General features: G+C 34.3%; 1 protein-coding gene across 1 annotated transcript in view; it reads right to left on the bottom strand.

Annotated features, from left to right (window-relative positions):
- Positions 1 to 2,580: 2,580 nt before the first annotated feature.
- l(1)G0289 (plexin domain containing lethal (1) G0289) overlaps positions 2,581 to 24,200 on the bottom strand; it is a 203,430-nt gene continuing 181,810 nt past the window's right edge. The window contains exons 11-14 of the mRNA XM_090374888.1: positions 22,967 to 23,015; positions 11,548 to 11,742; positions 8,467 to 8,621; positions 2,581 to 3,947 (exon numbers count right to left, since the gene is read on the bottom strand). Coding sequence (XP_090231014.1) covers positions 3,879 to 3,947; positions 8,467 to 8,621; positions 11,548 to 11,742; positions 22,967 to 23,015 — 468 coding nt within the window. The 3' untranslated portion in view covers positions 2,581 to 3,878. The remainder of the gene's footprint in view (positions 3,948 to 8,466; positions 8,622 to 11,547; positions 11,743 to 22,966; positions 23,016 to 24,200) is intronic.

The following is a 24,200-nucleotide window of genomic DNA, read 5'->3' as shown; positions in this document are numbered from 1 at the left end:
TGTATTTGATTCTTTTTATCCTCCATCACAAAAAAGAAAATCATATTGTTAATAGGTGCTTATGTTATATCATTGCAGATCTATACTGAATTCAGTGCAATCCCATTAACAGCTTTGAACACATACTAACACCTTTAAAATTCATGACAAACAAAAAATAACTGGTTTGTGACATGACTGTGAATAAGAAAAGCTTTCATATAAAGGACTAGCAAAAATAGCTCTGCTTTTATGACCAGAATGTTTGTGGAAATAGTTTAACTCACTGATTTTTCAGAAGCAAGTATTTAAACATTATGGTAGATTTTATTAGTTTTGTTTTTTTCCTACCATTATAAGATGTAGAAAGAATGGTAAAATTAATAGTTTTAACTTGGTAAGTAAAGGAAAAGTCTTTTTTCCCCCTTTCATAATTTATTTGAATAAAGTATGTGAATTTCTAATTAATTATTTTGTGAGTTTTTTCTGCTTAAGTTAAACAGAAATGTACTAAATTAATTTTACAAATAATGTCTATATACAGTGATCATTTTAAATATCTGCTTCTGAAAAAAGCAAACAATATTTAATCATAATGTAATTTTAAGAAATATAACAATTAAGTCATACAATATAATACCATACTTTCCTAGAAATTTCAAATTTAAACTGTTTTGATAAACTTGTTTTTCAAGAGTTAAAATGTATGGAAAAATAATCTTTTATGAAGAAAGGTGTGCGGAAAAGAAACAAATTTAATGAAATAGGTTCAGAATTACCATCACAGCACAATTAATATCAGTGCTATTTAAATGGTGCTACTACAACTATATTTTTCAGATCTACTATACAAAAATTTGGATGCAAAGTCATATTTCAAAAATAGGATTGATATGCGATATGATTCCTAATATCAGTTTCATGAAGAGCACTTCTGAATGGTGATATAAGCTTAATATAGCTTAGTTAGAAGTATATACAAGGATTATTACATAGGTATGATGACAAAGTAAAGCAACAAGTTTCTGACTGATTGTAAATGGTTTTAAGACTTTCCTTCTAAGGCAGCCATATCATATTACAAAATTCTGTAACAAATTAAACGCAGCAACAGGCCTAATACTTCAACCAAATGTTTGGATAAAAATAATATATCAATAATTGCACATAGATGACTGGTTAGATTAGACAGATCAGAATATAATTTGTTAGTAGCTTATTCCCAAAGCTCCATCAAATTGATCAATAATTAAGCATTTTTACATATCTGCCAACTTTCAGATATGAGAAGCTTGTGAAACTTGTAATATCCACTTTTCTGCTTGAACATACTGGAATGGAGATCCAATATGTTTCTTCAAAATGAAGAATTAATGAGAATCATACTGTGCATATACACATCAATTATGAAAAGTAAACCATATTTTAAAGTTTTTTAAAGTTATTTTCTTTATTGTTCTAAAAGCACTTTTAATTTTCCTCCATTTTGCTCAATTATATAGTAATGACTATTGAAAATTTGTATTCTGAGATGTTTTTTGCTTAAACACAAAAAAACAGCAAAGTATGGCCATTACCACATGTAAAAAGTTCAAAATGGATTTATTAATTAATGCTACTTACTTACAAAACCAAACGTTGAAAAAGATGTGAGAAGTCTTTATTAAATCCAACACAAGCAGTATAAACACATATACCTGAGATTATGATCTATGATAAATAAGTAAAAAGACACTTTACATAACATCCAAATCAGTGCTTTCACTTTTTGCAAATTTGCTTTTGTCTTTTCGACACTTTGTTGTGAACATACTTTGCATGGTTCAGAATATAACTTGTCCTACCATGTCTACAATATAACTTATCCTAACAACGTTAATGTCACATTAGCACAAACAATAAAATGCAGAAGTGCATCCCTTTTCTGACCTCAAAATATAAAGAAAAGGACATACTAGTATTGAACATAAGCCATGGAAAATAATAATTGAAATTTATTTGAAGTAATGCAATAATAACCGAAAACCTCAACTGGTAAACACAAAAATATATTAACCAGGCTTCAGAATCTGTTAGATATACATCTTACATAACATCTAAATCAGTGCTTTCACTTTTTGCAAATTTTTTCTTATCTTTTTGACACTTCATTGTGAACATACTTTGCATGGTTCAGAATATAACTTGCCCTACCATGCAATATAACTTGTCCTAACAATGTTAATTGCCACATTAACACAAACAATAAAATGCAGAAGTGCATACCTTTTCTGACTTCAAAATATACAGAACAGGACATACCAGTATTGAACATAAGCCATGGAAAATAATATTGGAAATTTACTTGAAATAATGCAATAATAACCGATAACCTCACAATTGGTAAACACAAACATTACTCCAAGCAAAGGCACTTTTTGGTGCCTTTGCTTGGAGTAATGAAGATCCTTTTTTGAAGATCCATTGATAAACACAAAAATATATTAACCAGACTTCAGAATCTGGTAGGTATACATTTGAGAAAACATAATACAAGCTTTTGTAAAATAAATTAAAAAAAAAAAAAAAAAAAAAGAAAGAAAGAAAGAAAGTTGGCAGGTATGTTTTACCATGATATGCAACAATTAATATTTTACTCAACAAAATACTTTATGCAGATCTCAAACTGAATTAAAACAGTTTTAGAATGGAATTCAGTATCCCCTTCTAATAAAAAAAGATTATCTTTATTTCCCTTTTAGAAGCTGTACTGACTAGCAGAAGTTTATATTAATAAGGCTTTAATAGTAACATCCAAATACTAAAGGATTGGAGCCATTCTTAACATCAACTGCAGCAAAGACTGTTGTAAATGATTTATAAAACAAATTGTTCACACAACTGCTATAAAAATTCTTGAATTCTGTTTTCCTACTTGTTTATAATAGAAATAGATTATGTGATATATCAAACACTGCCCAAGATCGTAGTTTTTGTAAAAGTACAAGCCAAACAACTATAAATGCTAAAAATTATATAAGGGGTATATTAACATATCTAGAGAGCGCAATTTCAGTTTATATATCAAATGGAATGTATAAACCAAAATTTTGTTAGCTGTACTGTACATTTTAATGGAAGGTGCCTATTTTTCTTCCATATCATATAAAATATTATCTTACAGTTCATTGCAAAAATAGACAAATTCATATCAATATCTAAAATAGAACTGCTCATTAACAAATAAGTTAGTTAACAAACTGTTCATATTGACAATCACAATATAGTTCTGATTCCTAAGGAAAAAAAGCTGTACAAAAATTTATACAACACTCTCTACTTCCATGAAAATTTGAGGAAGTTCAAAATAACTGCTTTTCTTAAAATATTTACAAATATTATATATATATAAGAGCAGGGAACAGACAGCAAGCCAAGCTTCAGGGTATAAAAAGCATTTTTACTATCTTTATGTGTGACATTGTTAGAGTATTCAATATTTGTGAGTTTATGAGATCACTGTTACATTACAAAGTCATCCTAGTGAAAAATGAATAATATATTGTGACATTAAGTAAATTTTGAAATAGAATTTAGAATTAAAATGAAATCCTAAAATTAGCTTTATCCCAAGCTACCAGCAACATAAATTAAGGAAGCAGCACTTGGTACAAGTCTTTGTATCATACTCCTTGCAAGAAAAATAAAAGCATTTATACACATTACCAAATGTTAACACTGCATTCAAATCTTATCAACCTAAGTTTTACAAAAGCAGCAACTGAAAGGATTATAGCAAAGATTTCAATAAGTATCATGAAAAACCTTTATAAAAGTAAGCGGTGAAGAATGTCTGCCTTCCTGCTGAAGAGAGAAATCTGCCAGTTTATTGCACATAGCACTGCATTTTTAAAATAACCTCATATGTGAATGGATGCTGCACTATAGCCGGTCTCTCCCTGTCTGAAGTTCCACTGACTTGGGCGATACTGAAAAAACAAAACAATATCAATTAGATATGGAGAACTCTCCAAAGTGATTATTACAGTAATACCATGGGTAGGTAAGGCTAATCTGATGTGAAAAATTTACATACACTAAACCTCAAGTTAACAGAATATATTGGGACAACACCAATCTGACAGATCTGACTATTGCTTTTGAAAGAAATACACCGCTCCATAAAATTAATAGAACAAAATGTTTTTCATGAATATTTTATTGTGAATAGTGTCGTCGAAGGCAAATAACTGATATAATATGCATCCAGAAATGCAAATTCTGAATATTCAATAGAAATTGATCTACAACGTTGGAGTTGCACATTTATGCAAATTGCTCATGCCTATAAAAACATGGGTTGCAACCACATCATTTCATTACAATTTTTTGGCTTGCTTAGTGGGATAGCCACATCTCAAGTACTCAGGATAGCAAGTCATTTTCGTTTAGATGAGTCTTTGAGATGGCAGGCTGTTGGAAGACTTGAAACCTGGTAGTCGAAAGCGATATGTTGGTTTAATGTGTCACACAGCATCATCTTGGCACTATGGAAGCAGTTTCAGGAGACAGAAATCATTACAAGAAGAGCTGGCCAAAGTTGCCCGAGGGCTACGTCAACCAGAACAGACTGCTATCTGGCTCTAACAGTAAGGTGGAAACCTACGATTTCCTGTCATCAACTGTCTTTTGAGGTTGTTGCAGCCACAGATGAAAACATTTCCAACTGGATTGTGTTAAGAAGGCTCAATTTAAGTGTAGTTAGGAGATTGTGTAAAGTGATTTATACAAAGTTTAGTGGTAAAGACCAAAGTCACTAAAATCCGATGGTTGCTATATAATTTTAGTAGAAAATCTAGAGATGGATTTTCAAAGGTGTAGCATGTTAACACATGTTTGAAAAATCCAAGATCCATAAAAAAATATGCAAATTCTACATATAATATAAACAGTATCTTAAAACAAATTAGTAGAAGTCAGCAAAGACTGAACATAGGCAGGTGATTATAAGTAATTTCATGAATGATTATTAAAACAAATCCAATGGATACATGAGAAAAGTGAAAACATAACGGTAGAAACTTGATGAGTAAAGAGACAAAGTAATCAATCTGAAAAAAATAGTTGCATCGGAAATCATGAATAGCTATTACTTAACAAGTAGTAGTTTAGAACTGACCAGTACATAATAAATTATAACTAATTTATTTCTGATAGCATGGGAAACTATATTGAAACAGTATTCCAAAGAAAATAAGGATATTTTCTTTGGGAAAGATTAACATACCATCCCCAGAAGAAGGATGGAATGCAACACGTTTTTTAGAAGCACTAGAGATGACGCAGTTTTGACTCACCATTTTCATATATGATTTATTATTCATGTTTGGTGTAGACAATAAATTGCATATAGCAAGATGTGTAAAAATCAAATCCATTAAGAAGTATCAAGTAAGTGTAGTTTAAAGAATAGCTTCGCACAAAGCAGCAGAAGGCTAAAACTTAAATGAATATTAAATGTAATCCCTTAAAGGAAATGTTGAAATAGTTACATAGGATAAAGAGGTATTCAGTTGATGAAATAGTTTGAGTGTGAATAAAAGATTAATAAATCAGCTATCTTTCATTCACTGAAACCATTTCATCAACTGAATACCTCTTTATCCTATGTAACTTTTTAAACATTTCCTTTAAGGGATTACATTTAATATTCATTTATATATATTCTCTTGTTTTCCTTCCCCCTTCCTCCCAAAAATCCCTTCCTAAGATTTCTTTAGTCTCTTCTTATCTTATTTTGCATAATTTCAGTAAGGAAATATCCCCCCCCCCCAAATTTCTGATTTTTTTTATTTTCTCTAACTGCTTTTAATTTCATGCCTCGGTGTTCTGAATTTCCCGATTTATTATATCTACTGCTTACCCACCTGCAGCTTCTACTAAATTTACCTTATATTTTTGGAAAGATAGCTTTTACATTTAACAGTAAGACAAAGAACTTTTTGTCCATTTCAACCCATTTATATTAAATAAATTATGTTTATAATTAAAGTAAAAATGCTAGATTGAGAAAGAATGTTTACATTTGAAATACAAACACTGTTTGTAACCAATTTTCCGAGTAGCATATCAAGTTCTGTGTTCTATTTATTATTTCTAAGACCTTCAAGATGAGAATTCTTATTTGGCTAATCTTGGTATTCTAAAAGGTATTCTGTGTGTGTAATGCCAATGTTTCACTGATTAACAAATTGAGAAAATGAGTATAGAAAGAATTCTATGCCAATGATTTATTGATTTAACATATTAAGTTAAACCTACCACTGATTAATATATTATTACTTAGCAGCAAGATGCTTGATTGTAATTGATAAAAAAATCTTTTCTGTTTGCACATGCTATGTCTCTGTAAACATGCAGCTCTCACTAAACAGTGCATGTAACAAACGTGCATGAAAGAGCAGATACAGTGGCTTGCGATTATAACCACAGTATATAGCAAAAAAAGTAGAAAAAAGATCGCTAAACGAACCATGTTATAGTGGAGTAAATGTTAACAAAAGAGATATGTAACTAAGATAGTTACGAGATATGTAACTAAGATAGTCAATGCTAGCAATTCTGATAAGAGCACTTCATTAATAGAAAAAAATAAAATAATAATAATAAAGAAGGCACTGAAAGAAAAAAACTGTTATAAAGGTTTAAGACCTACTATTGCACTGTCTGTGAGAATGGCTTCATTTTGATCATTCAATGCAAGGAATATATGCATAGAAATCAGTCATTGCAGATTCAATGTATAAATTTTACTTGTAATACAATGCAGAAATCTAATTTAAAATTGCAAGTTGTTTTATTTGTCTCAGACAAGCTGTGATACACATGAATTTAATTTCAAGATTCTCAAAACAATAATGATAGTCATGGTAACAGTTAAATTATATGCCAAGAAAGATTTTTGAAAGAGAAACTTAAGGCCAGTTAGAAGAAATTCTTTTAGAATAAAACTAGAAGCTTTGGAAGTATATACTTTAATAACATGACAGTTGTTAATCAAACAGTATTAACTTCAAGTTATATTGCTTCCATTGTTAACCAAGGCCCCTGGACGTAATTCTTTTAGTGTAAAGATATTAGGAAACTATAAGCAAAACTTTCCGTATTATCTCACAAAATTCACTGCAACAGTAACTTACCCAGCTGTTCACTAAAAAAAATAAATAACTCTGTAATAGGCAGTACTGCATGCTGTCAATTCCCCCCCCCCCCCAACTGAAATTCTGATTATCTGTTAGAATTATATTAGTATGAATTTTAATTTGCACTGTTTCAATTTCTATCTTTATCATTGATTATTTTTTAATTTAAAATAGACAGCCGTAAGCCCACCACATATTTTTCCCACACAGTTTTTGTTTTTCTTTTTGATTTTGCTTGCTTTGTAATGCCATGCATTGCATTTGAGGTAATTGGCATTTTTTTTTTTTTTTTTGATAATAAGACTGCTGTTTCTACAGATATTTCTTCTTATTACCTAATACAATGTTAAATTTAAGAATGTTAAGTACTGTTAAAATATTCTCCCAAATATTTTGTTTTAAGCAATGCAACAGTGCATCTGCTTGACTTTTTTTTTTTTATACATGCTGCAGGATTAAGGCTCTTTTCTCATCTCTTGCTCCCTCTCTTCCCATTCCAAATAACACTGAAAAGTTATACTAATCACATATTTCATTTAAATGCACCAATACAATGCATTATTATGAATTTTATTTTTTATCAGGGTAACAATTAGCCACACTTACCATTTAAACAACAAAATTTCTTTTTAAGAAGTTATGTCAGATATACACCAGAATGTTTTAACCAGCTAAACTTGTATCTTAACAAAAACACACCCACATACACACTTATTTTTGGGAATAAATTGTATAATTTTTCTTCAATAAATATATAACTGAAAGTCTTACTGGATGAATAGCTTGCATTTTTACTTTTCAGATAGATTTTAGGAAACTGATGTGTTTCGGTTTCGAGGAAGTACTGTGGCAAAGCAGAAAAAGGAAATGATGGAAGAGCAGCACAAGGAGTGGAACATGCAGCTTAATTTGAAACAACATGGGAAAATTATTTGGATTAACATATTAGGAGCTCTTCCTTAATTCAATGGGTAGTGATGGTACATGGAATTTACTGGTTGGTGGGGAGATTTGTTTCCTCAATTCAAATAACAGGACTGTACAATTTAAAATGAAGTACATGAATTCAAGAACATTACAAAATCAAGACCACCACTTTTGCACTAATGCTAAAGTGATGGTCTTCGGAAGATTTCATCTAAATAATATTTATTCCCACGATGGCAAGTTGCTAGGGGTGAGGTTGCAATTGTCACTATAAATTCACAATTAAAAGTAACTAAACTTTTCACATTGCTTTTAAAGGGCAATTAATCAAACCATCAAATTAACCTATATACATTAAAAAAAACTTCATATGAAATACCTTGATTAAAAATTGTCCAGATGGTGTCTGAGGATATTTATAGGCATAGGCTATCCATAATGCAATACCAATAATAATGGTGGCAATCAACAGAATTGCTGCTATGGCACCAGGTCCAATGGACGAAGATTCAATTCTTTCAGCCTGAATATCAACTAGAGGGGAAGAGAAAAACCAAAGCAACAAAAACAGTTAAACTATTATTTCTCATACTAATCAGTCAGAATAATTGCAATCTTCTATTAGGAGCAATAACCCTTTACAAATAGAATGACTTAGGCACTATATAATTTTTTAATATTTCTCAACAAGTTGTTTTTTAACACTTCTAAATATTATCTATTAACAATATACTTATCAGCAGAGTTGTAGTGGATCTTTCTTCAAACACATTCCATAACTTAACTTCTGAATATTATGTTTGTTGTTGTTTTTTTTTTTTTTTTTTTTTTTTTTGCAGCATTAGCAACTAAGGCCATATTGCTGCGGGAATATGTGGTGGTCATTCCCTGACTTTCCGCATCCTCCAAGTATTTGGTGGTGACGGGCTCGAACCCCTGTCTAATCAAGAAGCGTGTGCTATGCACTGCTGCTCCTTCCCACCTGGCTATGGAGGAGCCCTGATGATGATATTATGTACTACTCACAGTTCATATTATCCTGAATTTGCAGCAAGCTGACAATCTTGCTGCAAATCTAAGTCTATGGAGTCTGTAAGATGTTTATAAGGGAGTGAACGATAAGCAAAGAATTTTCAGTAGAAATGCTGCTTTGCACCCAATACTACATAATTTCGGGCTTCAGATACCCAGAAGCTACAGTATAATTAGTTGAAGTTAATCAGTGGAAACTGAAAAGAAACTGTCCATTTATTTGCTAAAATTGACAACATTCTGTCTGCCAGATACAATTTTTTTGTTCCCCCCCCCATGAGCTTATTGAATTGTAATTATGTCCATTCTAACAAAATATGATTCCTGATGGTGACATGTTTAATTATTCCTCATTCACTCAAACTTTTATTCCACTAGCTAATAATGTTAAGATTCTGAATATTATGTCTACATGACTGATAATTTCTGTATAACCTATCTCTGGTAGACCATTCTGCACGCACGCGTGCGTATATGTAAGACTTGCTGGAGGAACATTTTCCTAACTGTAAATGCAGCTAAAGTGCTCATTAACAGAATCTAATAAAATAAATTGATATCTCGGGGGGGGGGGGGGGGGGGGTCACAAAAGCTTAAAGGTAAAAAACATGAAGCCACAAGCAATTTGCTCCAATAGTGCTTGAAAATATGTGCAAGTTATTATGAGTACTTAAAATGGTATAATGGCAATATCTAAGCTTATATAAACATTTTCATTTGGAAGATTGTCGCTTCAGTTGACACAAGGCTACAGTTTCGTAAAATGTTACGAAAATAAATTAATGCTCGGTTCTTGCACTGCATTCTTAGAACCTTTTTTTTTGTTTATGAAAGGATTTTAGAAAGCGCCACTGTCAACAAACTTGTTAACACTAATCTGTCTCATCCACCGTTAAGTGCAATCAAATGGTGAAATAAAATTTAAAAAAAATTCTACAGGCATCCCAAGACACATTTCAACCCCTTTTGCAGTTACTTAGGAAACACTTGGATGGTATGATATTAGAAACAGAGTCCTAATTTTAATCTTAACTGACAAAAAAAAAGTGTCCCTGCATGTCTGTAGAATATTCTGAAAGTGTTTATTTATTTTTAAAAATTCCACACTTTCACATGAATTTAGCCAGCCGAAGGAACCACGTACCCTCAGTAAGCATATCTTTTTGTTAGTGGTTCCAATTTTTTTTCCCCAAAAAATAAAAAAAAAATGTCACAAAGTTGCTTGACCCCTTCTGGAGTGTTTCCTGGACCCCCCCCCTCGACTAGCAAATTCTGTCATGACTTTTAAAATTTGTAAAACTGAAAACTTTGTACACATATGCTTTTAAATATTAATTTGTTTTTATTTTTGAACTGGTTGTCCACGAGTTAAATTATTTCAAAAATCAAATCAGAATTTAATATATATATATATATGCAAAAAAAAAAATAAAAAATTCCTTTTTTTTTTATTGTCTTCATTTATATATCACTTGATTGAATTTCATCAATTCTGGTACAATTCCAGAAAATTTCAGCTTTTGTAAGCCAATATTGAACAACAACAGATGAGCGATACGATCTCTTCCAATTTTTAAAATCTGTTTTCACGCTGTCATCTACGGTGTGAAAACAGATTTTTTTCTAAATATTATTTAGAAACACAGATCTTCCAGATGCCAAATCTTCCAAATTGCCTTAATCTTCCAGATGGTATCTGGAAGGTTAAGGCAATTTGTATGTAAATTATGCATTATTTGAAATGTACTTAAAATTACCCTGGAACACGTACATATTCCTTAAGAGCTATATGGGGGGGAGACAACAAACAAACAAAAAAAAAAACATGTATACTCCAAGAAAAAGTCTAATCAATTGTTAATTGCAATTTATAAGCATTTGACTTCCAAGTACTCCATTTTATCAGAAGGTATGAAATTCAAATATTCAAAGTTAGTATATTTTAGATAGCTATTTCAATCAAAAGGACTTGCATCTATATTTCATAAACAGGCAAGTAATAAACAAAAAGAAAAGCAAAGATTCTTTCAATGGCACTGATAAGTAGCAATTTTCCAAAAAAGGAAGTTCTACTTATTAGAAGTGCTGCTTTCATCTGAGTGGGAAGGAGGAAATTGCCACATATTAAGGAAATAAGTATTCTTTATTATACAAGAAGAAATGAACAATTCTGTTTGTGAAGTAACACTGAGGTGGTATGTAGTGATAGCCTCACAACATGAGGGAACAATGCTAGTGAAACTTTTTTTTTTCCCCAAACAGATTTCAGTTTGTTATTTGCCTGCTTATCAGAGAAAAATCTTTTTACTAAAATAATCTTCACATAGACAAGTTTAGATAACATCATAGAGAACACAAATAAGTCTACAGAATACCAATTCTTATATTCATCAACTGAAAATATAACTTTAATATGCAAATAAGTTACCTCGAGTGCTATGTACTGCCTCCGCACTCTGATCACCTGATTCATGCTGTGGATGGGAATACAGATCATCAGTTGGCAAAGCTGATGTATATTCATCTACAATCTTGGTGGTTATGGAAATAAATGAAGTTCTTGAGGATGATGGTGTATGTGTAGAATACGACATGGATGGCAAGGCTGATGATTCACCAGTTACTAGGGAAAGTAGGAAAAACATATTACACAAATTTTAACAAAGATTTTTAAAGCATTTATAAAGATTTAACAAAGATTTTTAAAGCATTTTTTTGATAGACATTTGTAACACTTTAAATCCTCACATTTTCATTTGTATTTAATGCTTATTAATACCACCTTTGATATCTAGCCACTTAAATAACACTGGTCAACATGTAAAATGTTATGAAAATACCCAATCTTGACTAATTTTATGCTGTTGATTGGCTCTTGTTTTTTCGAATTACAGTTGTGGTCTCATATCAGTGAGTTACTCTACATTACAACTATGGTTCTTGGCAAAATGCATGGCAACATCGCAGTTCCAGTACCACCACACTCTTACCACGTGATCGGCAACTGTTGCCTCAAATACGTCTTCAACTCTGTTGCAGTAATCCCTGAATATGGCTAGGTACTAGGTGATTTGTCCTGAGTTAACGGTTGTTCTCTGTGAGATTCCTACTTTTTTTGCACAGTATTTGCGTCATGTAAGATTAATATACACTGTAATTGCGTGAACAGTCTGCATGACTTCTGTTACGTATGTGGAGAAGTCACGTTAGCGTCAAGAAAGTGTCCCTTAATTCGAGCCATAAAAAAGGTCTACTTCTTGTAGTTTGGGTGTAAAGTATGTGACCAGGACAAGAACTGGGCTCCACACATATGCTGCACTACCTGTTTATCAAACAGGTAGTGCAGCATATGTGTGGAGCACTACCTGTTTATCAAACTCAACAAGTGGGTGAATCGAAAAGGACGTTTTATAGTAGTGCCTTTCGTAGTGCCCATGATATGGAGGGGGGCCAACAAATCACGTCACAGACTGTTACTTTTGTATGGTGCCTCCTATTACAAAAGGGATGACAATGAAGAAAAAGTGGACAGTGATGTACCCAAATATCCCATCTGTAATTCGTCCTATGCCTCATGGTGAAGTACTATCTATTCCCAAATCACCTGATTGTTTTTCTGTACACTCTGATGAAGATACTGATGAACATCAACTTGATATACACGAAGAAGCCATCTATGTCAAGGGATCCACCATTTTGTCCAAACCTTTAGCCTTCTGAACCACATAAAATCACAGAAAGTGAGCTTAATGACCTCATCAGGGATCTCAAACTGCCAAAGAATAAGGCAGAGCTTTTGTCTTGGAGTCTACACACAGTGGAATCTTCTAGATCATTCTGTGAAATTAACAACATTTCATACTCGAAATAACAGAAGGTGAATTCACTGTAAGGATGTTGATGGTTGTTCAAGTTTAGTCTGCGCGGTTAGCACCGTCCTCCACAGACTGGGTGGAAAAAGCCGGGTTCGAATGCCGTCGATGATGCAAGGAACTTTTATGGGCTTTTTTTTCACTCCATGGCTGAGTTAGTCGGTCTCGGGCGTAGATAGTAAGGTTCCCCTCCCCCAGAAACTGGAGGTTTTCATCCAGCAAAACAGGAGAATCGACCAGAGAACACATGCAATTTACAGACACAATACACATAGGTATACGAATTAACTTTTCAGGTGACCCTAATGTAATAGTTTAAATTATATTAATTTCGTCATTAAGCTTTAATGTTGTTGTTCTTTTCTTCTCTGTATGAGGTTTATTAACTTTAGGAGCCATAGTGAGGTATTTATAATTTAAAATAAAAGTAAAACAGCAGTATAATCCACGCTATCAGTGCAGAATTCACTTTCAAAATGGCAAACAAACAAATATAGCAATCACATGACTTGCCATTTTCCTTTTTTCAGCACTGCACGTAAACATCCAATCTTAATGTGCCGTTAGCTCGAATGTTCCGTTATTTTGACAGTCAACTGTAAAAAGCAATGAGATTGGTAAATGGAACAAAGGGTTGCTGTTACCAAGAGAAGGTTAAGTTCTGCAAATTGCAGCATCTGGAGACTAGGCACCTGTGAGGTGATCTGAGGTGTATAATGATTTGAATGGTTTGAGCAAGCTGAATATAATGCTGATGTGATTCTTCCTCTTGCTGAGTTTACTCACCTGAGGGGACAAATTCAAATTGAGGAGACAATTGTAGAATAGATATGCGGAAATTTGCCTTTATCTCACGGGTGGTTCATAATTGGAACAAACTTCCATCTGTCATAGTGCAGGTCGACAATTTAAATAAGTTCAAGGCAGAACTAGACAAGCATTTGGAGTGAATGGATGGGTGAAATGGGAAGGTTTTTTTTTTTGGCTGAGTCTATATAAGATTGCTTTCTAGCATCATATGGCTCTGCTAATGCTAAAAGGTAGTAGCCAGCTTTAACTGATGCAGGGAGATTTAGAGTGTTGAAGGTAAGAATAATGTGCCTTGTGGGTGTAAGAATCATCCTGTTTGGATATTATTCTTTTGGCACTGACGACGTGTCTCAAGCACTTCAGTAATTTCTTCCTTGGGAACATTATGGAGGTCTCATTCTGAAATGATTCCTTTTGAAGTGTTTAGAGTTGTGTGGGATTACAGAAATGGGAAGGCCTTCAAAGGTCATTTGCTTCAGGAGCTGAGGAACTGCCTAGAATGATTGTGGTTAGATGTTTCCACAAGGAGACCACCTGTGCAAAGTCATTTGACTATTTTGGGAGTACCTGCTACAGCCTCTATGCTTTACTGCACAAGAAATGGAGATAAGCTGCTAAGAGGTTTCACTGATAAAGAATGTAAAATTAGGAAAAAGGCAGGTCTGGTGAAGAATCTTCCTTTTTGATTCTTTTTGTTTGAGACTACTCGTTCATGTGAGTGTAGGCTCTACAGTGGTGAGATTAAAGGGGTCCATGTTTGCTCCTCTTTACCCTGAGTGTTGGATTTATACTTAGGTTACCAGCTCCACCACATGGAGAAAGGAACAGTGCCACCAGTGACCAAGCAGAGACCAAAGTGTCTTTCCTTTCTAAGTAGAAAGCTCACTTCTTTATTTGGAAGGAGCCAAAAAAAATAAATAACTTTGAAATGTAAAAGCTTTAATAATCTTTTTAATCAGTCGACTGGAGAGAAGAGAAGACTCAAATCGCTTTGATCACTCACTTGACACTCGAGGCACCAAGTGTATACTTCCATTTGTCAAAATGTGTTAATGCTTTCCTCCCGTTTAAAAAAAAAAAAAAAAGCAGCAAATCTTGTTGAAAACACCTTACAAAAAAAGCACCTAATAATATTTCAAGTAATTTTTCAGTTGATTTCACAGGCTAACTAGGAAATAAATTTTTGTCAGGAACAAATTAAATTTTTAATGTAGTTTGTTATGAAACTTGAGTCTGATTCTTATTTGCATACTTGTGTTCCTTATATCTAATCATTGCAGGGCAGATTTATATTACTATATTGGGGGAATTTTTTTTTTTTTTTTTTATGTAGTCTGGGAATAGGTACCAAAATACAATGTATCCCATCACAAGTTTGAAGTTGGGCAAGCTCTAATCTAATAGATTAGGGCTGCCCAACTTCAAACTCATGATTAGAGCAGTCCAAGATTACTCCTTGAAGATCTTTAGTAATCTGTAGGGTGTCACTGTTACCAGCAGGTCTGCAACAAAACAGGAAAAATGAAACAGAAAAGAGTTCTTTACCTATTTAAACTCAAGAAGGAAAGGGATGAATCAGATTGGTCCACTGGATGTTGATGGTTCAACAGTTGAGGATCCAGCTCAGGTGGCTAACAATCTAAACGAGTATTTTGCATCTACATTCACACATGAGGAGTTATTCAGGAAGGGGAATGTCGTAGGTGAAGTAAACATTGGCAGTGAGCTAGATGATTTTCTAATAACTGAGAGGAAAGTGGAGGAGAAATTGTTGAGGATAAACATAAAAAAGGCACCTGGGGTGTATGGGATCTATCCAGTTATATTAAAAGAGGCAGCAAAGGAAGTAAGCAAACCCCTAGCCATAATTATGAGAGCTTCTTTGGACTCAGGGGAGGTACCCATAAACTGGAGATGTGCAAATGTAACCCCAATTCACAAAGGAGGATCAAAGGCTGACACAAGTAATTATAGACCTGTTAGTTTAACTTCGGTTCCAGGAAAATTAATGGAGGCACTGGTTAAAGAAGCACTGCAGGATCATCTGGACAAGAATTCAGTTATAGCTCAGACACAGCATGGTTTTGTTAAGGGCAGGTCTTGTCTGACCAATTTGATTGGATACTATGATGTAGTCACAAAAGAACTGGATGCAGGGAATAACTTTGATATTATATATTTGGATCTTAGAAAGGCTTTTGATACTGTTGCGCATGGAAGACTGCTGCACAAATTGGAGAAGTGTGGCATTGGAGGCAAATTGCTGCTATGGATAAAGGGATGGTTGAGTGGCAGAAGACAGAGTGGTAATCAATAGACACTGCTCAACGTGGACTAATGTTATTAGTGGAGTTCCTCAGGGTCCAGTGTTGGGTCCATTGTTGTTTTCTGTATTTATAAATGATATTGATGATGGTGTATCAGGCTTAATGTCCAAGTTTGCAGACGATACCAAGGTTGGCAGGGTTGTTAAGGACACTACTGATACTATGCTGCTGCAACAGGATCTGGAAAGGTTGAGCAGATGGGCTTGAGAGGTGGCAAATGAAGTTTAACATTGACAAATGTAAAGTACTACATATGGGAAATAGTAACCCCAGATCAACATATTAACTCTGTGGTACTACGCTGACAGTGGTAGAGAATGAAAAGGACCTGGGGGTAATTGTGCAGGCAGATATGAAGTTCTCAGAGCAGTGCAGACGAGCTGCAAGAGTAGCTCATGGTGTCTTGTCAATGATATACAGGAATTTTTCTAGCAGGGACAGGGATGTGATTATTCCCTTGTATAAGGCATTGGTCAGGCCACACCTTGAGTACTGTATACAGGTCTGGAGGCCTCATTTCAAGAAGGATGTAGAACTGCTGGAATGAGTACAGAGAAGGGCAACAAGATTAGTGAATGGAACAAAGGGTTGCTCTTACGAAGAAAGGCTTAAGTTTTGCAAATTACAGAGCCTGGAGACTAGGCATCGGCGAGGTGATCTGATAGAGGTGTATAAGGCTTTGAATGGCTTGAGCATGCTCAATGCCGATGGGATTCTTCCTCTTGCTCAGAATAATCACCTGAGAGGGCATAAATTCAAATTGAGGAAGGACGGATGTCGGATAGATGTGCAGAAATTTGCCTTTAGCCAGCGGGCAGTTGGTTTGTGGAATAGACTCCCATCGCTTGTTGTTGAAGTTGATAGCCTAAACAAATTTAAGGCTCAGCTGGACAGGTATTTCGAACGAACGGAGGGGTGAAATGGGAGTAGTGGTTGTTTTTTTTTTTTTGGCTGATGCTGAATAAGCTTGCTTTCTTGCATCATATGCCTCTACTAATGCTAATGCTAACAAGTTAACATTTGAAAGCCACTGTGACTTAAAAATCTCAATGAGAATATCTCCAGACCAGATTCTTTTAACAGACTTCATATATACAGCAATGCTTCTGAATTTCTTCTTAACTTTAAAGGGAAAGAATCTGTCAAATGGATTTAAGTTGGAGCTTGGTAGGTTTAATTGTTTTCTAGTGTTTGGCCATTACAGTAGTGATCATATCTTTTTTTTTTCTTTCTTTAGCTGTGTGGGGTGTGTATATGGCAGTCCAAAGAAGTTAGTAAGCTATTCATATTATGCTTTCCCCCCCCCCCCCACTTAGGAGATATTCTTCTTCTCTTTTTTTTTTTTTCACCCAGCTTACCAGCTTTGCCATTTGGAAGTAAGAGGTATCATTTAGTGATCAAACCAAAAAACGGTTAGAGAAAAGCAGCTTTCATTCCAGCTATAATATATTAAGTTAAGAGTTAACAGAATGATGAAATTCTGAAGAAATATACCTACAGCTGAGTGTGCCTTGTGGGTGCAAGGTTGTCACTATGAAATATGCTATGGTCACTAATATCATTTGGCATTCAGGGCCCGGTGCAGAATTTAGTCAGCTTGTTCAACATCTAACATGGCAGGATGCTTAAATATGCTCCTTCATCAGAGAATGGTGGATAATACACGTCACATTACAATCAAAGTTTGTTATTCAAAAACCAGTTAATCAAAAACAGATTTTTTTAAAAATTATATTACACTTAATCAATAGCACATACATTCCCCTCCTCCCCTGTGTTTCCTATTGTTCATACAAATTTGACAGCCAGTGCTGCTTCTTCCATTATATCCATATAGAACCAGCAATTATTGTGTTCCAAGGGAAAATTAAGAGTTTCAAAATCAACATGCTTTTTATGTTACATTGCGATATGATTTAGCCATCATTCTTTCACTTGTTGCTCATAGACAAAACTGATAGATACTGTAAATCAAACTATACATAACAAACTTGATTCTCCCCCCCACCAACACTGAAAGCCACTGCTTTAACTTTTGCTTTGAATCCAACTTTCTCAAACCTATTATAATGAAACTGCTATACTGTTAGGTCAAGAAAATTCACTGAGACATTACACAGGGATAATATAAAATTTTTATTCCTAATCTATAGTTAAAGAAAACAGCATACTTCCTTGGTAGCTTAATGTTCTACAAAACAATCAAGTGTCATTTATTGCAAGTTGTCATTAATCTATTCCTGTCTATGTTGTTTGATATGTGTGTAACTGAATATTCATATTTCCATATCCATATTTCAATGCCAGTTGTGGAGGGAATGCTCAATGGACAGGTGAATCATTTCATAATTTGAAAGGTAACAGTAAACACTGCACTGGAAGGCTTAGAAACTTTTAGTAGTAGTATTAATAGTGGCAAATGATGCAAGAAAGCAAGCTTGTAACAGCATTAGCAAAAAAAAAAAAAAAGTGACTAACAGCACTTTCTACATTGCCTGTCCATCCTCTATAATGGTTTGTCTAGTTCTTCCTTGAATTTATTCAAGCTATTCACTTTCAAGGACTAAATAGAAGTTTGTTCCATCAATCAACCACTGCTGGCTGAAGGCAAATTTTGCACATGTTACCTGCAACCCTTCTTCAATTTGAATTTATGTCCCCTTGGGTATGTGTAGTCTGCACAAGAGGCAGGATGCTATCAGTATTGGGCTTACTCAATCCATTCACGCCACAATCACATGTACCTTGTCTTCAGATGCTGCAACTTTCAGAACTAAAGCTGTTGTTGTTATATGGTTTTTAGGAGCATTAGCAACTAAGGCCATATTGCTCCGGGAATATGCAGTAGTCATTCCCTGACCTTTCCGCATCCTCTGTATTTGGTGGTGATGGGTTCAAACCCCGGTCTAATCAAGAAGTGTCTGCTACGCACTGCTGCTCCTTCCCACCTGGCTATGGAGGCACCTAGAACTAAAGCCTTTCCTGGTAAGAGCACATTTTTGTTTGCCTCACTCATCTTGCACTTCTCCGTACCTATTCCAACAGCTCCACATCCTTCTTAAACCGATGCCTTCACACCTGTATGCAGTACTCAAGATATAGCCTAACCATTGCTTTATAAAATGGGATAATCATCTCCTTATCCGTGCTGGCAAAATTTCTGTATATCACTGGCAAAACCCCATAAAGCTGCCTAAGTAGCCCATCTGTGCACTATTCAAGAACTTCATGCCTGAGGCCTAATGAAAAAAGTTTTAACCTTTTCCCTCCAGCCTCAAAGTACACAGCTGCCATAAATGATAGGATTATAATTGCTGTTTGCCTCACTCATCTTGCACTTCTCTGTACCTATTCCTACAGCTCCACATCCTTCTTAAACCGATGCCTTCACACCTGTATGCAGTACTCAAGATATAGCCTAACCATTGCTTTATACTATGGGATAATCATCTCCTTATCCCTGCTGGCAAAATTTCTGTATATCACTGGCAAAACCCCATAAGCTGCCTAAGTAGCCCATCTGTGCACTATTCAAGAACTTCATGCCTGAGGCCTAATGAAAAAAGTTTAACCTTTTCCCTCCAGCCTCAAAGTACACAGCTGCCATAAATGATAGGATTATAACTGCTGATTATGCAAGACAATCACAACACTAGAAAAATCAGCAAATTTGTAATTGAGATTAAATTTGCAGAAGGAAGCAGCTTCAAGATTTCTTGGTTGTGCTCACACCTCATTACCCTGTAGCTGGCACGCACACGCACACACTTCCTCACTGCATGGCAGCTAGTGGAGCAAGGCCTTTGTTATAAAAGAATTGCTTTAACAGACACCACCTGCTATGTATCAACATGGCCAAAGCAACAAACTATCAGAGCATACAAAACACAAAGCATTTATAAAATACCACTAATGTTTACTTTTGAAGGCATCTCCACTGCTTAGCAGATCCATTGTAACCCTCTTCATTCTGAATGGTCATCCTAAGAACTGTTGTGCAACCCACTGGCTTGCATAGCTTCCACAGTTCTTCCATCTTCATGGTGGTGATTATTCATCACTCTCTCTGGCCATCTCTCCTGGGGCATCCAATGGATGTGCCCATACCACTACAATGATCAATGCTCCAAGCGATCCACCACATTTTCTCGCAAATTCATCTCTCCATGATAGTCTCATTCTGAACTCTTTGAAGGTGAGACACATGCAAACTCCATCATAAACCAACCATCTCCACAGCTCTTATATGCCTCTTCTGCCTTGCACCCAATGCCCATCCTTCCCCACCATATGTCAAAACACTCTACTATCATTTGGAGCATCACTTCTTGGTTTCTTGTTGAATGTCTCGGCTCCAACAACACACCATTCAATTGCTTAATTACAGTGCAGGGTAATATGATCATCTACATCTTTCTCACATGTTCCCAACTTATGTTGAGAACATGAATATGAATAATTCTATTATTCATATTCATGTTATTCAGATATCCCAAATATCTGAAATGATCTACTGCCCTGACTAAGAGATCTAAGTCTGCCTTCTCCACCAGCCACCAAATACTTTGTCTTTGTAAAATTAACTTTAAGACCTTCCATGCTGTAAAAATCAACCAATTTCCTCATCATGAAGTCACTGCCATATCGAACTCGAGCAATTATCACTTGGTCATTGTCGAATGATAATGAATGGATGACACTGTCCCCAATCTGAATGCCCAATAACTCCACAAGCAGTGTTCAACATGCTTTAAAATACTATTAAATAAAATAAAAATTTAAAACCATCAATATATATATATAAAGTTAGAGATGGGGCCATGGTCATCTTGACTGATGTAGTACTAACCAATTTTTTTTTTTTTTTTTTTTGTAAATAGCACAGAATGAGATATCTGACTTAGTAATTTTGAGGGCAAAGGAATGCATAGCAACTGGAATAGATATGAACTATAAAAACACTGGAAAGGCACATAATTTGCCAAAATACGAATGAAATCAGAATGTCTAAGGCAGTGCCTGTCCAACCTTTTTGGCCGGCCATACTCTTTTTGTATATTTTCAAGGTAGAGGGTGTCACCAAAAATTAATAAATAAATAAATAAAAATCTATATATATTTCTGTTTTATATAACCACGTATAATTAGTCATATAGCAAAATATGTACAATTTTCCACACAAAAATGTTAAACTTTGGAGAAATGAAATTCATTAAATGAATAAACATGCTTCTGCAAATTTAGACGCTAAACAGTTTCATTATTTTCAATAATTAGAATTATTTTAGTCGTAACAGAAAGAGGAAAAAATTTATATGCTTAAAATAAAAAATTTAAATATTTAATTTTATCTCAGGACAATTATTTTCTCACTTTTACTTCCTACAGGGTGGTATGCAAAACGTTAATACATTTAAATATTTCCGAAGAACTCCATTTATCCATCGTTAAAAAACATCATGAATTTTCAGTTAGATCTTACAAATTCTTGGAAGACATTCTTATGGAGGATACATTCAAAATGTCCATTTTGATTAAGAAATTTCTAAAGGCATACATCAATTTTTATAATGGTGCCAATAGAATGTCTTTATCATGGCTCTCAAGTCCACGGATGTAGGAGGTTTCCTATGGAGCAACTTCTCTTTCAAAAACCCCTCACACAGGTATTCAGAGGTTGCCAAAAATACCCACAGCTGCGACAATCAGGAGAACAGTATGATACTATGCAATGGCCAAAAACATCGTGCAAAAAATCCAACACGACATTAATTGTATGTAGCGTACACCATCTTACATAAACCACTGGCGGTCCACAGAGAGCTGTTGCCATGAGCTGTGGTAGAAAGTCATTCTAAAGCATATGAGTGGTACTGAGAGGCTAATTAGGCTTTCCCTCATTGGCTACTATTCTCACAAAGCTGGTGGGGAATTCTGTTGCTCAAAGCTGTACATTAGCTTATTTGCAGTCCTGTTGAAATGAAAATAAATTTAATCTGAAAAACATATGTTATGGAACACTGCAGTTCTCCCTTCTGTTCATGCAGCAAATTGAAGTTTTTACTGCTTATAATTTTCAAGAAGTTTATGTAGCACTATAATCTTGTGCCTTTAAATCCAGTTAACATATTTGTTGAACAGAATGCCAAGATATTTTTTAAGTCAAAAAAGAAAAGCTGCAACTCTGAGGGTTTCAACATTTTCTACAGAGCTGAATGCTAGCTGCACAAGATTGTTTTTATTCCCTTCCATGGCCTTCCTTTTCAAACTGCTAGGATAAAGTATAGTGTTCCTTGCTTGTAAAAATGAGTTTAAAAAAGCCCAACAGTAGCCTTCTGCTTGTTTACTGACAGGAGTACATGGTATCCACAAGCATATGAAGTGCTTCAACTCACTGCTGCTTTCTAGTGAATTTTCTAGAAACTATTGAAGACTAATTTTAAACAAAATTTAATAGTTTACTTTTAATTGATGATAACAACAGTGTCAACATTTTGGACATCACCCCATAGAATTTCCTCCAAAGACATCCTCAGAAAAGGCAATTTCTGGTTTGCAAGTGCCACCTGACATTACTGAGGTCTGCATTGTTCTGTATTAAGGCATTCTAAATTTTTGCCTAAAAAAGTGTACTGGATAGTGGTATCATCTGAGTTGTGGCAGTGGTGATCAGTTTAGTCTCAAAAAAGCTCCTGAAAGGGTAAAAATAAATCAACTCAATCAATTTATATTCATATTTGGGTTTAGAGATTTAATTAGTCATTCACAAGAAAGATAAGATTTCTAAATATAAAATTGCTTGAGTATATTTAGAGACTGAAAGTTTAAATTATCTTACTTATGGGGACTGCTGATGAACCAACCTCTGAACACTTCTCAGTTTCTTTCTAGAAAGAAAGAGTATTAAATATCAAAAGTGAAAAACAAGCTTAAGCAAGGTAATAAGAAATTTGTCAATTAATTATACTGGTTAATGTTTTGGTAACATAAAAGTAAAGCAATTTTTTAAATTAATTCTGTTAAATCCAAATCTGGACACAAATTTTATGGCACATCAGTTTTTAGGAAGGCTCAACAACTGATCATTATAAAAACTGGTTAATTTACTATTTACTGCATGTAGACACAATGGACATGTCTATAACTTATGTGTCTATAAATTTTCCTGCAGTCTGAGGGCTTTTGCCCTGAATTTTTTTTTATTAAGTATTAAACATCATTTGGCATCTCTCATATTGTGGACTTAATCCTAAAGTGGAAGAAAATATGTTATTGTCACTGTAATCAGAGCAGAGTAGGTGCTTTTTTTGAACAGTATTCCCCCACACAATCACATTACAAATTGGCGAAAAAGTTGTTGTTATTTGGTTTTTAGGAGCATTAGCAACTCGGGCCATATTGCTCGGGGATTATGCAGTGGTTTTTTAGCTCCTTATCACTTTCAAAGTGATAGTATTTTCAAAGAAAAAACTTCTTGAATGATTATGAGAATCAAAGATCCCTTCATATATCCAAACGAAAGAGAATGAAATAGGACCAGGTCTAGGCTGTATATATGTATGATGATGCAAAACTTTCCAACCTCTGTCCGCAATTTTCACCCGAAATAATACCAACATAATGCTATAATGACTTGATGTTCTGTAAGAACCTTTTTTTTTTTTTTTTTTTTTTTTACTTCTATAGACCAATTAAACTTATCAAGTGTTCAAGCAATATCTTTCTTTATTGAGTCGGACCTTTCTCTAAAAAAAAAAAAAAAAAATCACCAAAATTTGGGCCTTCTCTCCCCCCAAACACCGGGGCCATAATTTTTTTTTTTTTTTTTTTTGTAATGATCTGGCAATTCGAGGTTTTTATTTGCTTCATTGCAGATGATTGATGTGGCCTTCCATTGGGTACCATTTAGAAGGGTCATAATAGAAGATCCAGGTCTCATCACCTATTATCAGGACTTAAAAAAAAAAAAAATCTCCTTGAATGTTATTGCATTTCTGCCACAAGTCTTGACAGACCTGTAAAATTTCAGTTCCCTTGTTAACAGCTTGGGTAGCTCTTTGCAGCTTATTTCC

Source organism: Mastigoproctus giganteus, chromosome 1, assembly GCF_048544385.1.
Source record: "Mastigoproctus giganteus isolate SK-2022 chromosome 1, ASM4854438v1, whole genome shotgun sequence".
Classification (NCBI taxonomy): Eukaryota; Metazoa; Arthropoda; class Arachnida; order Uropygi; family Thelyphonidae; genus Mastigoproctus; species Mastigoproctus giganteus.
The sequence above is the reverse complement of the archived record's forward strand: the minus strand, read 5'-3'. Positions and strand labels throughout refer to the sequence as shown.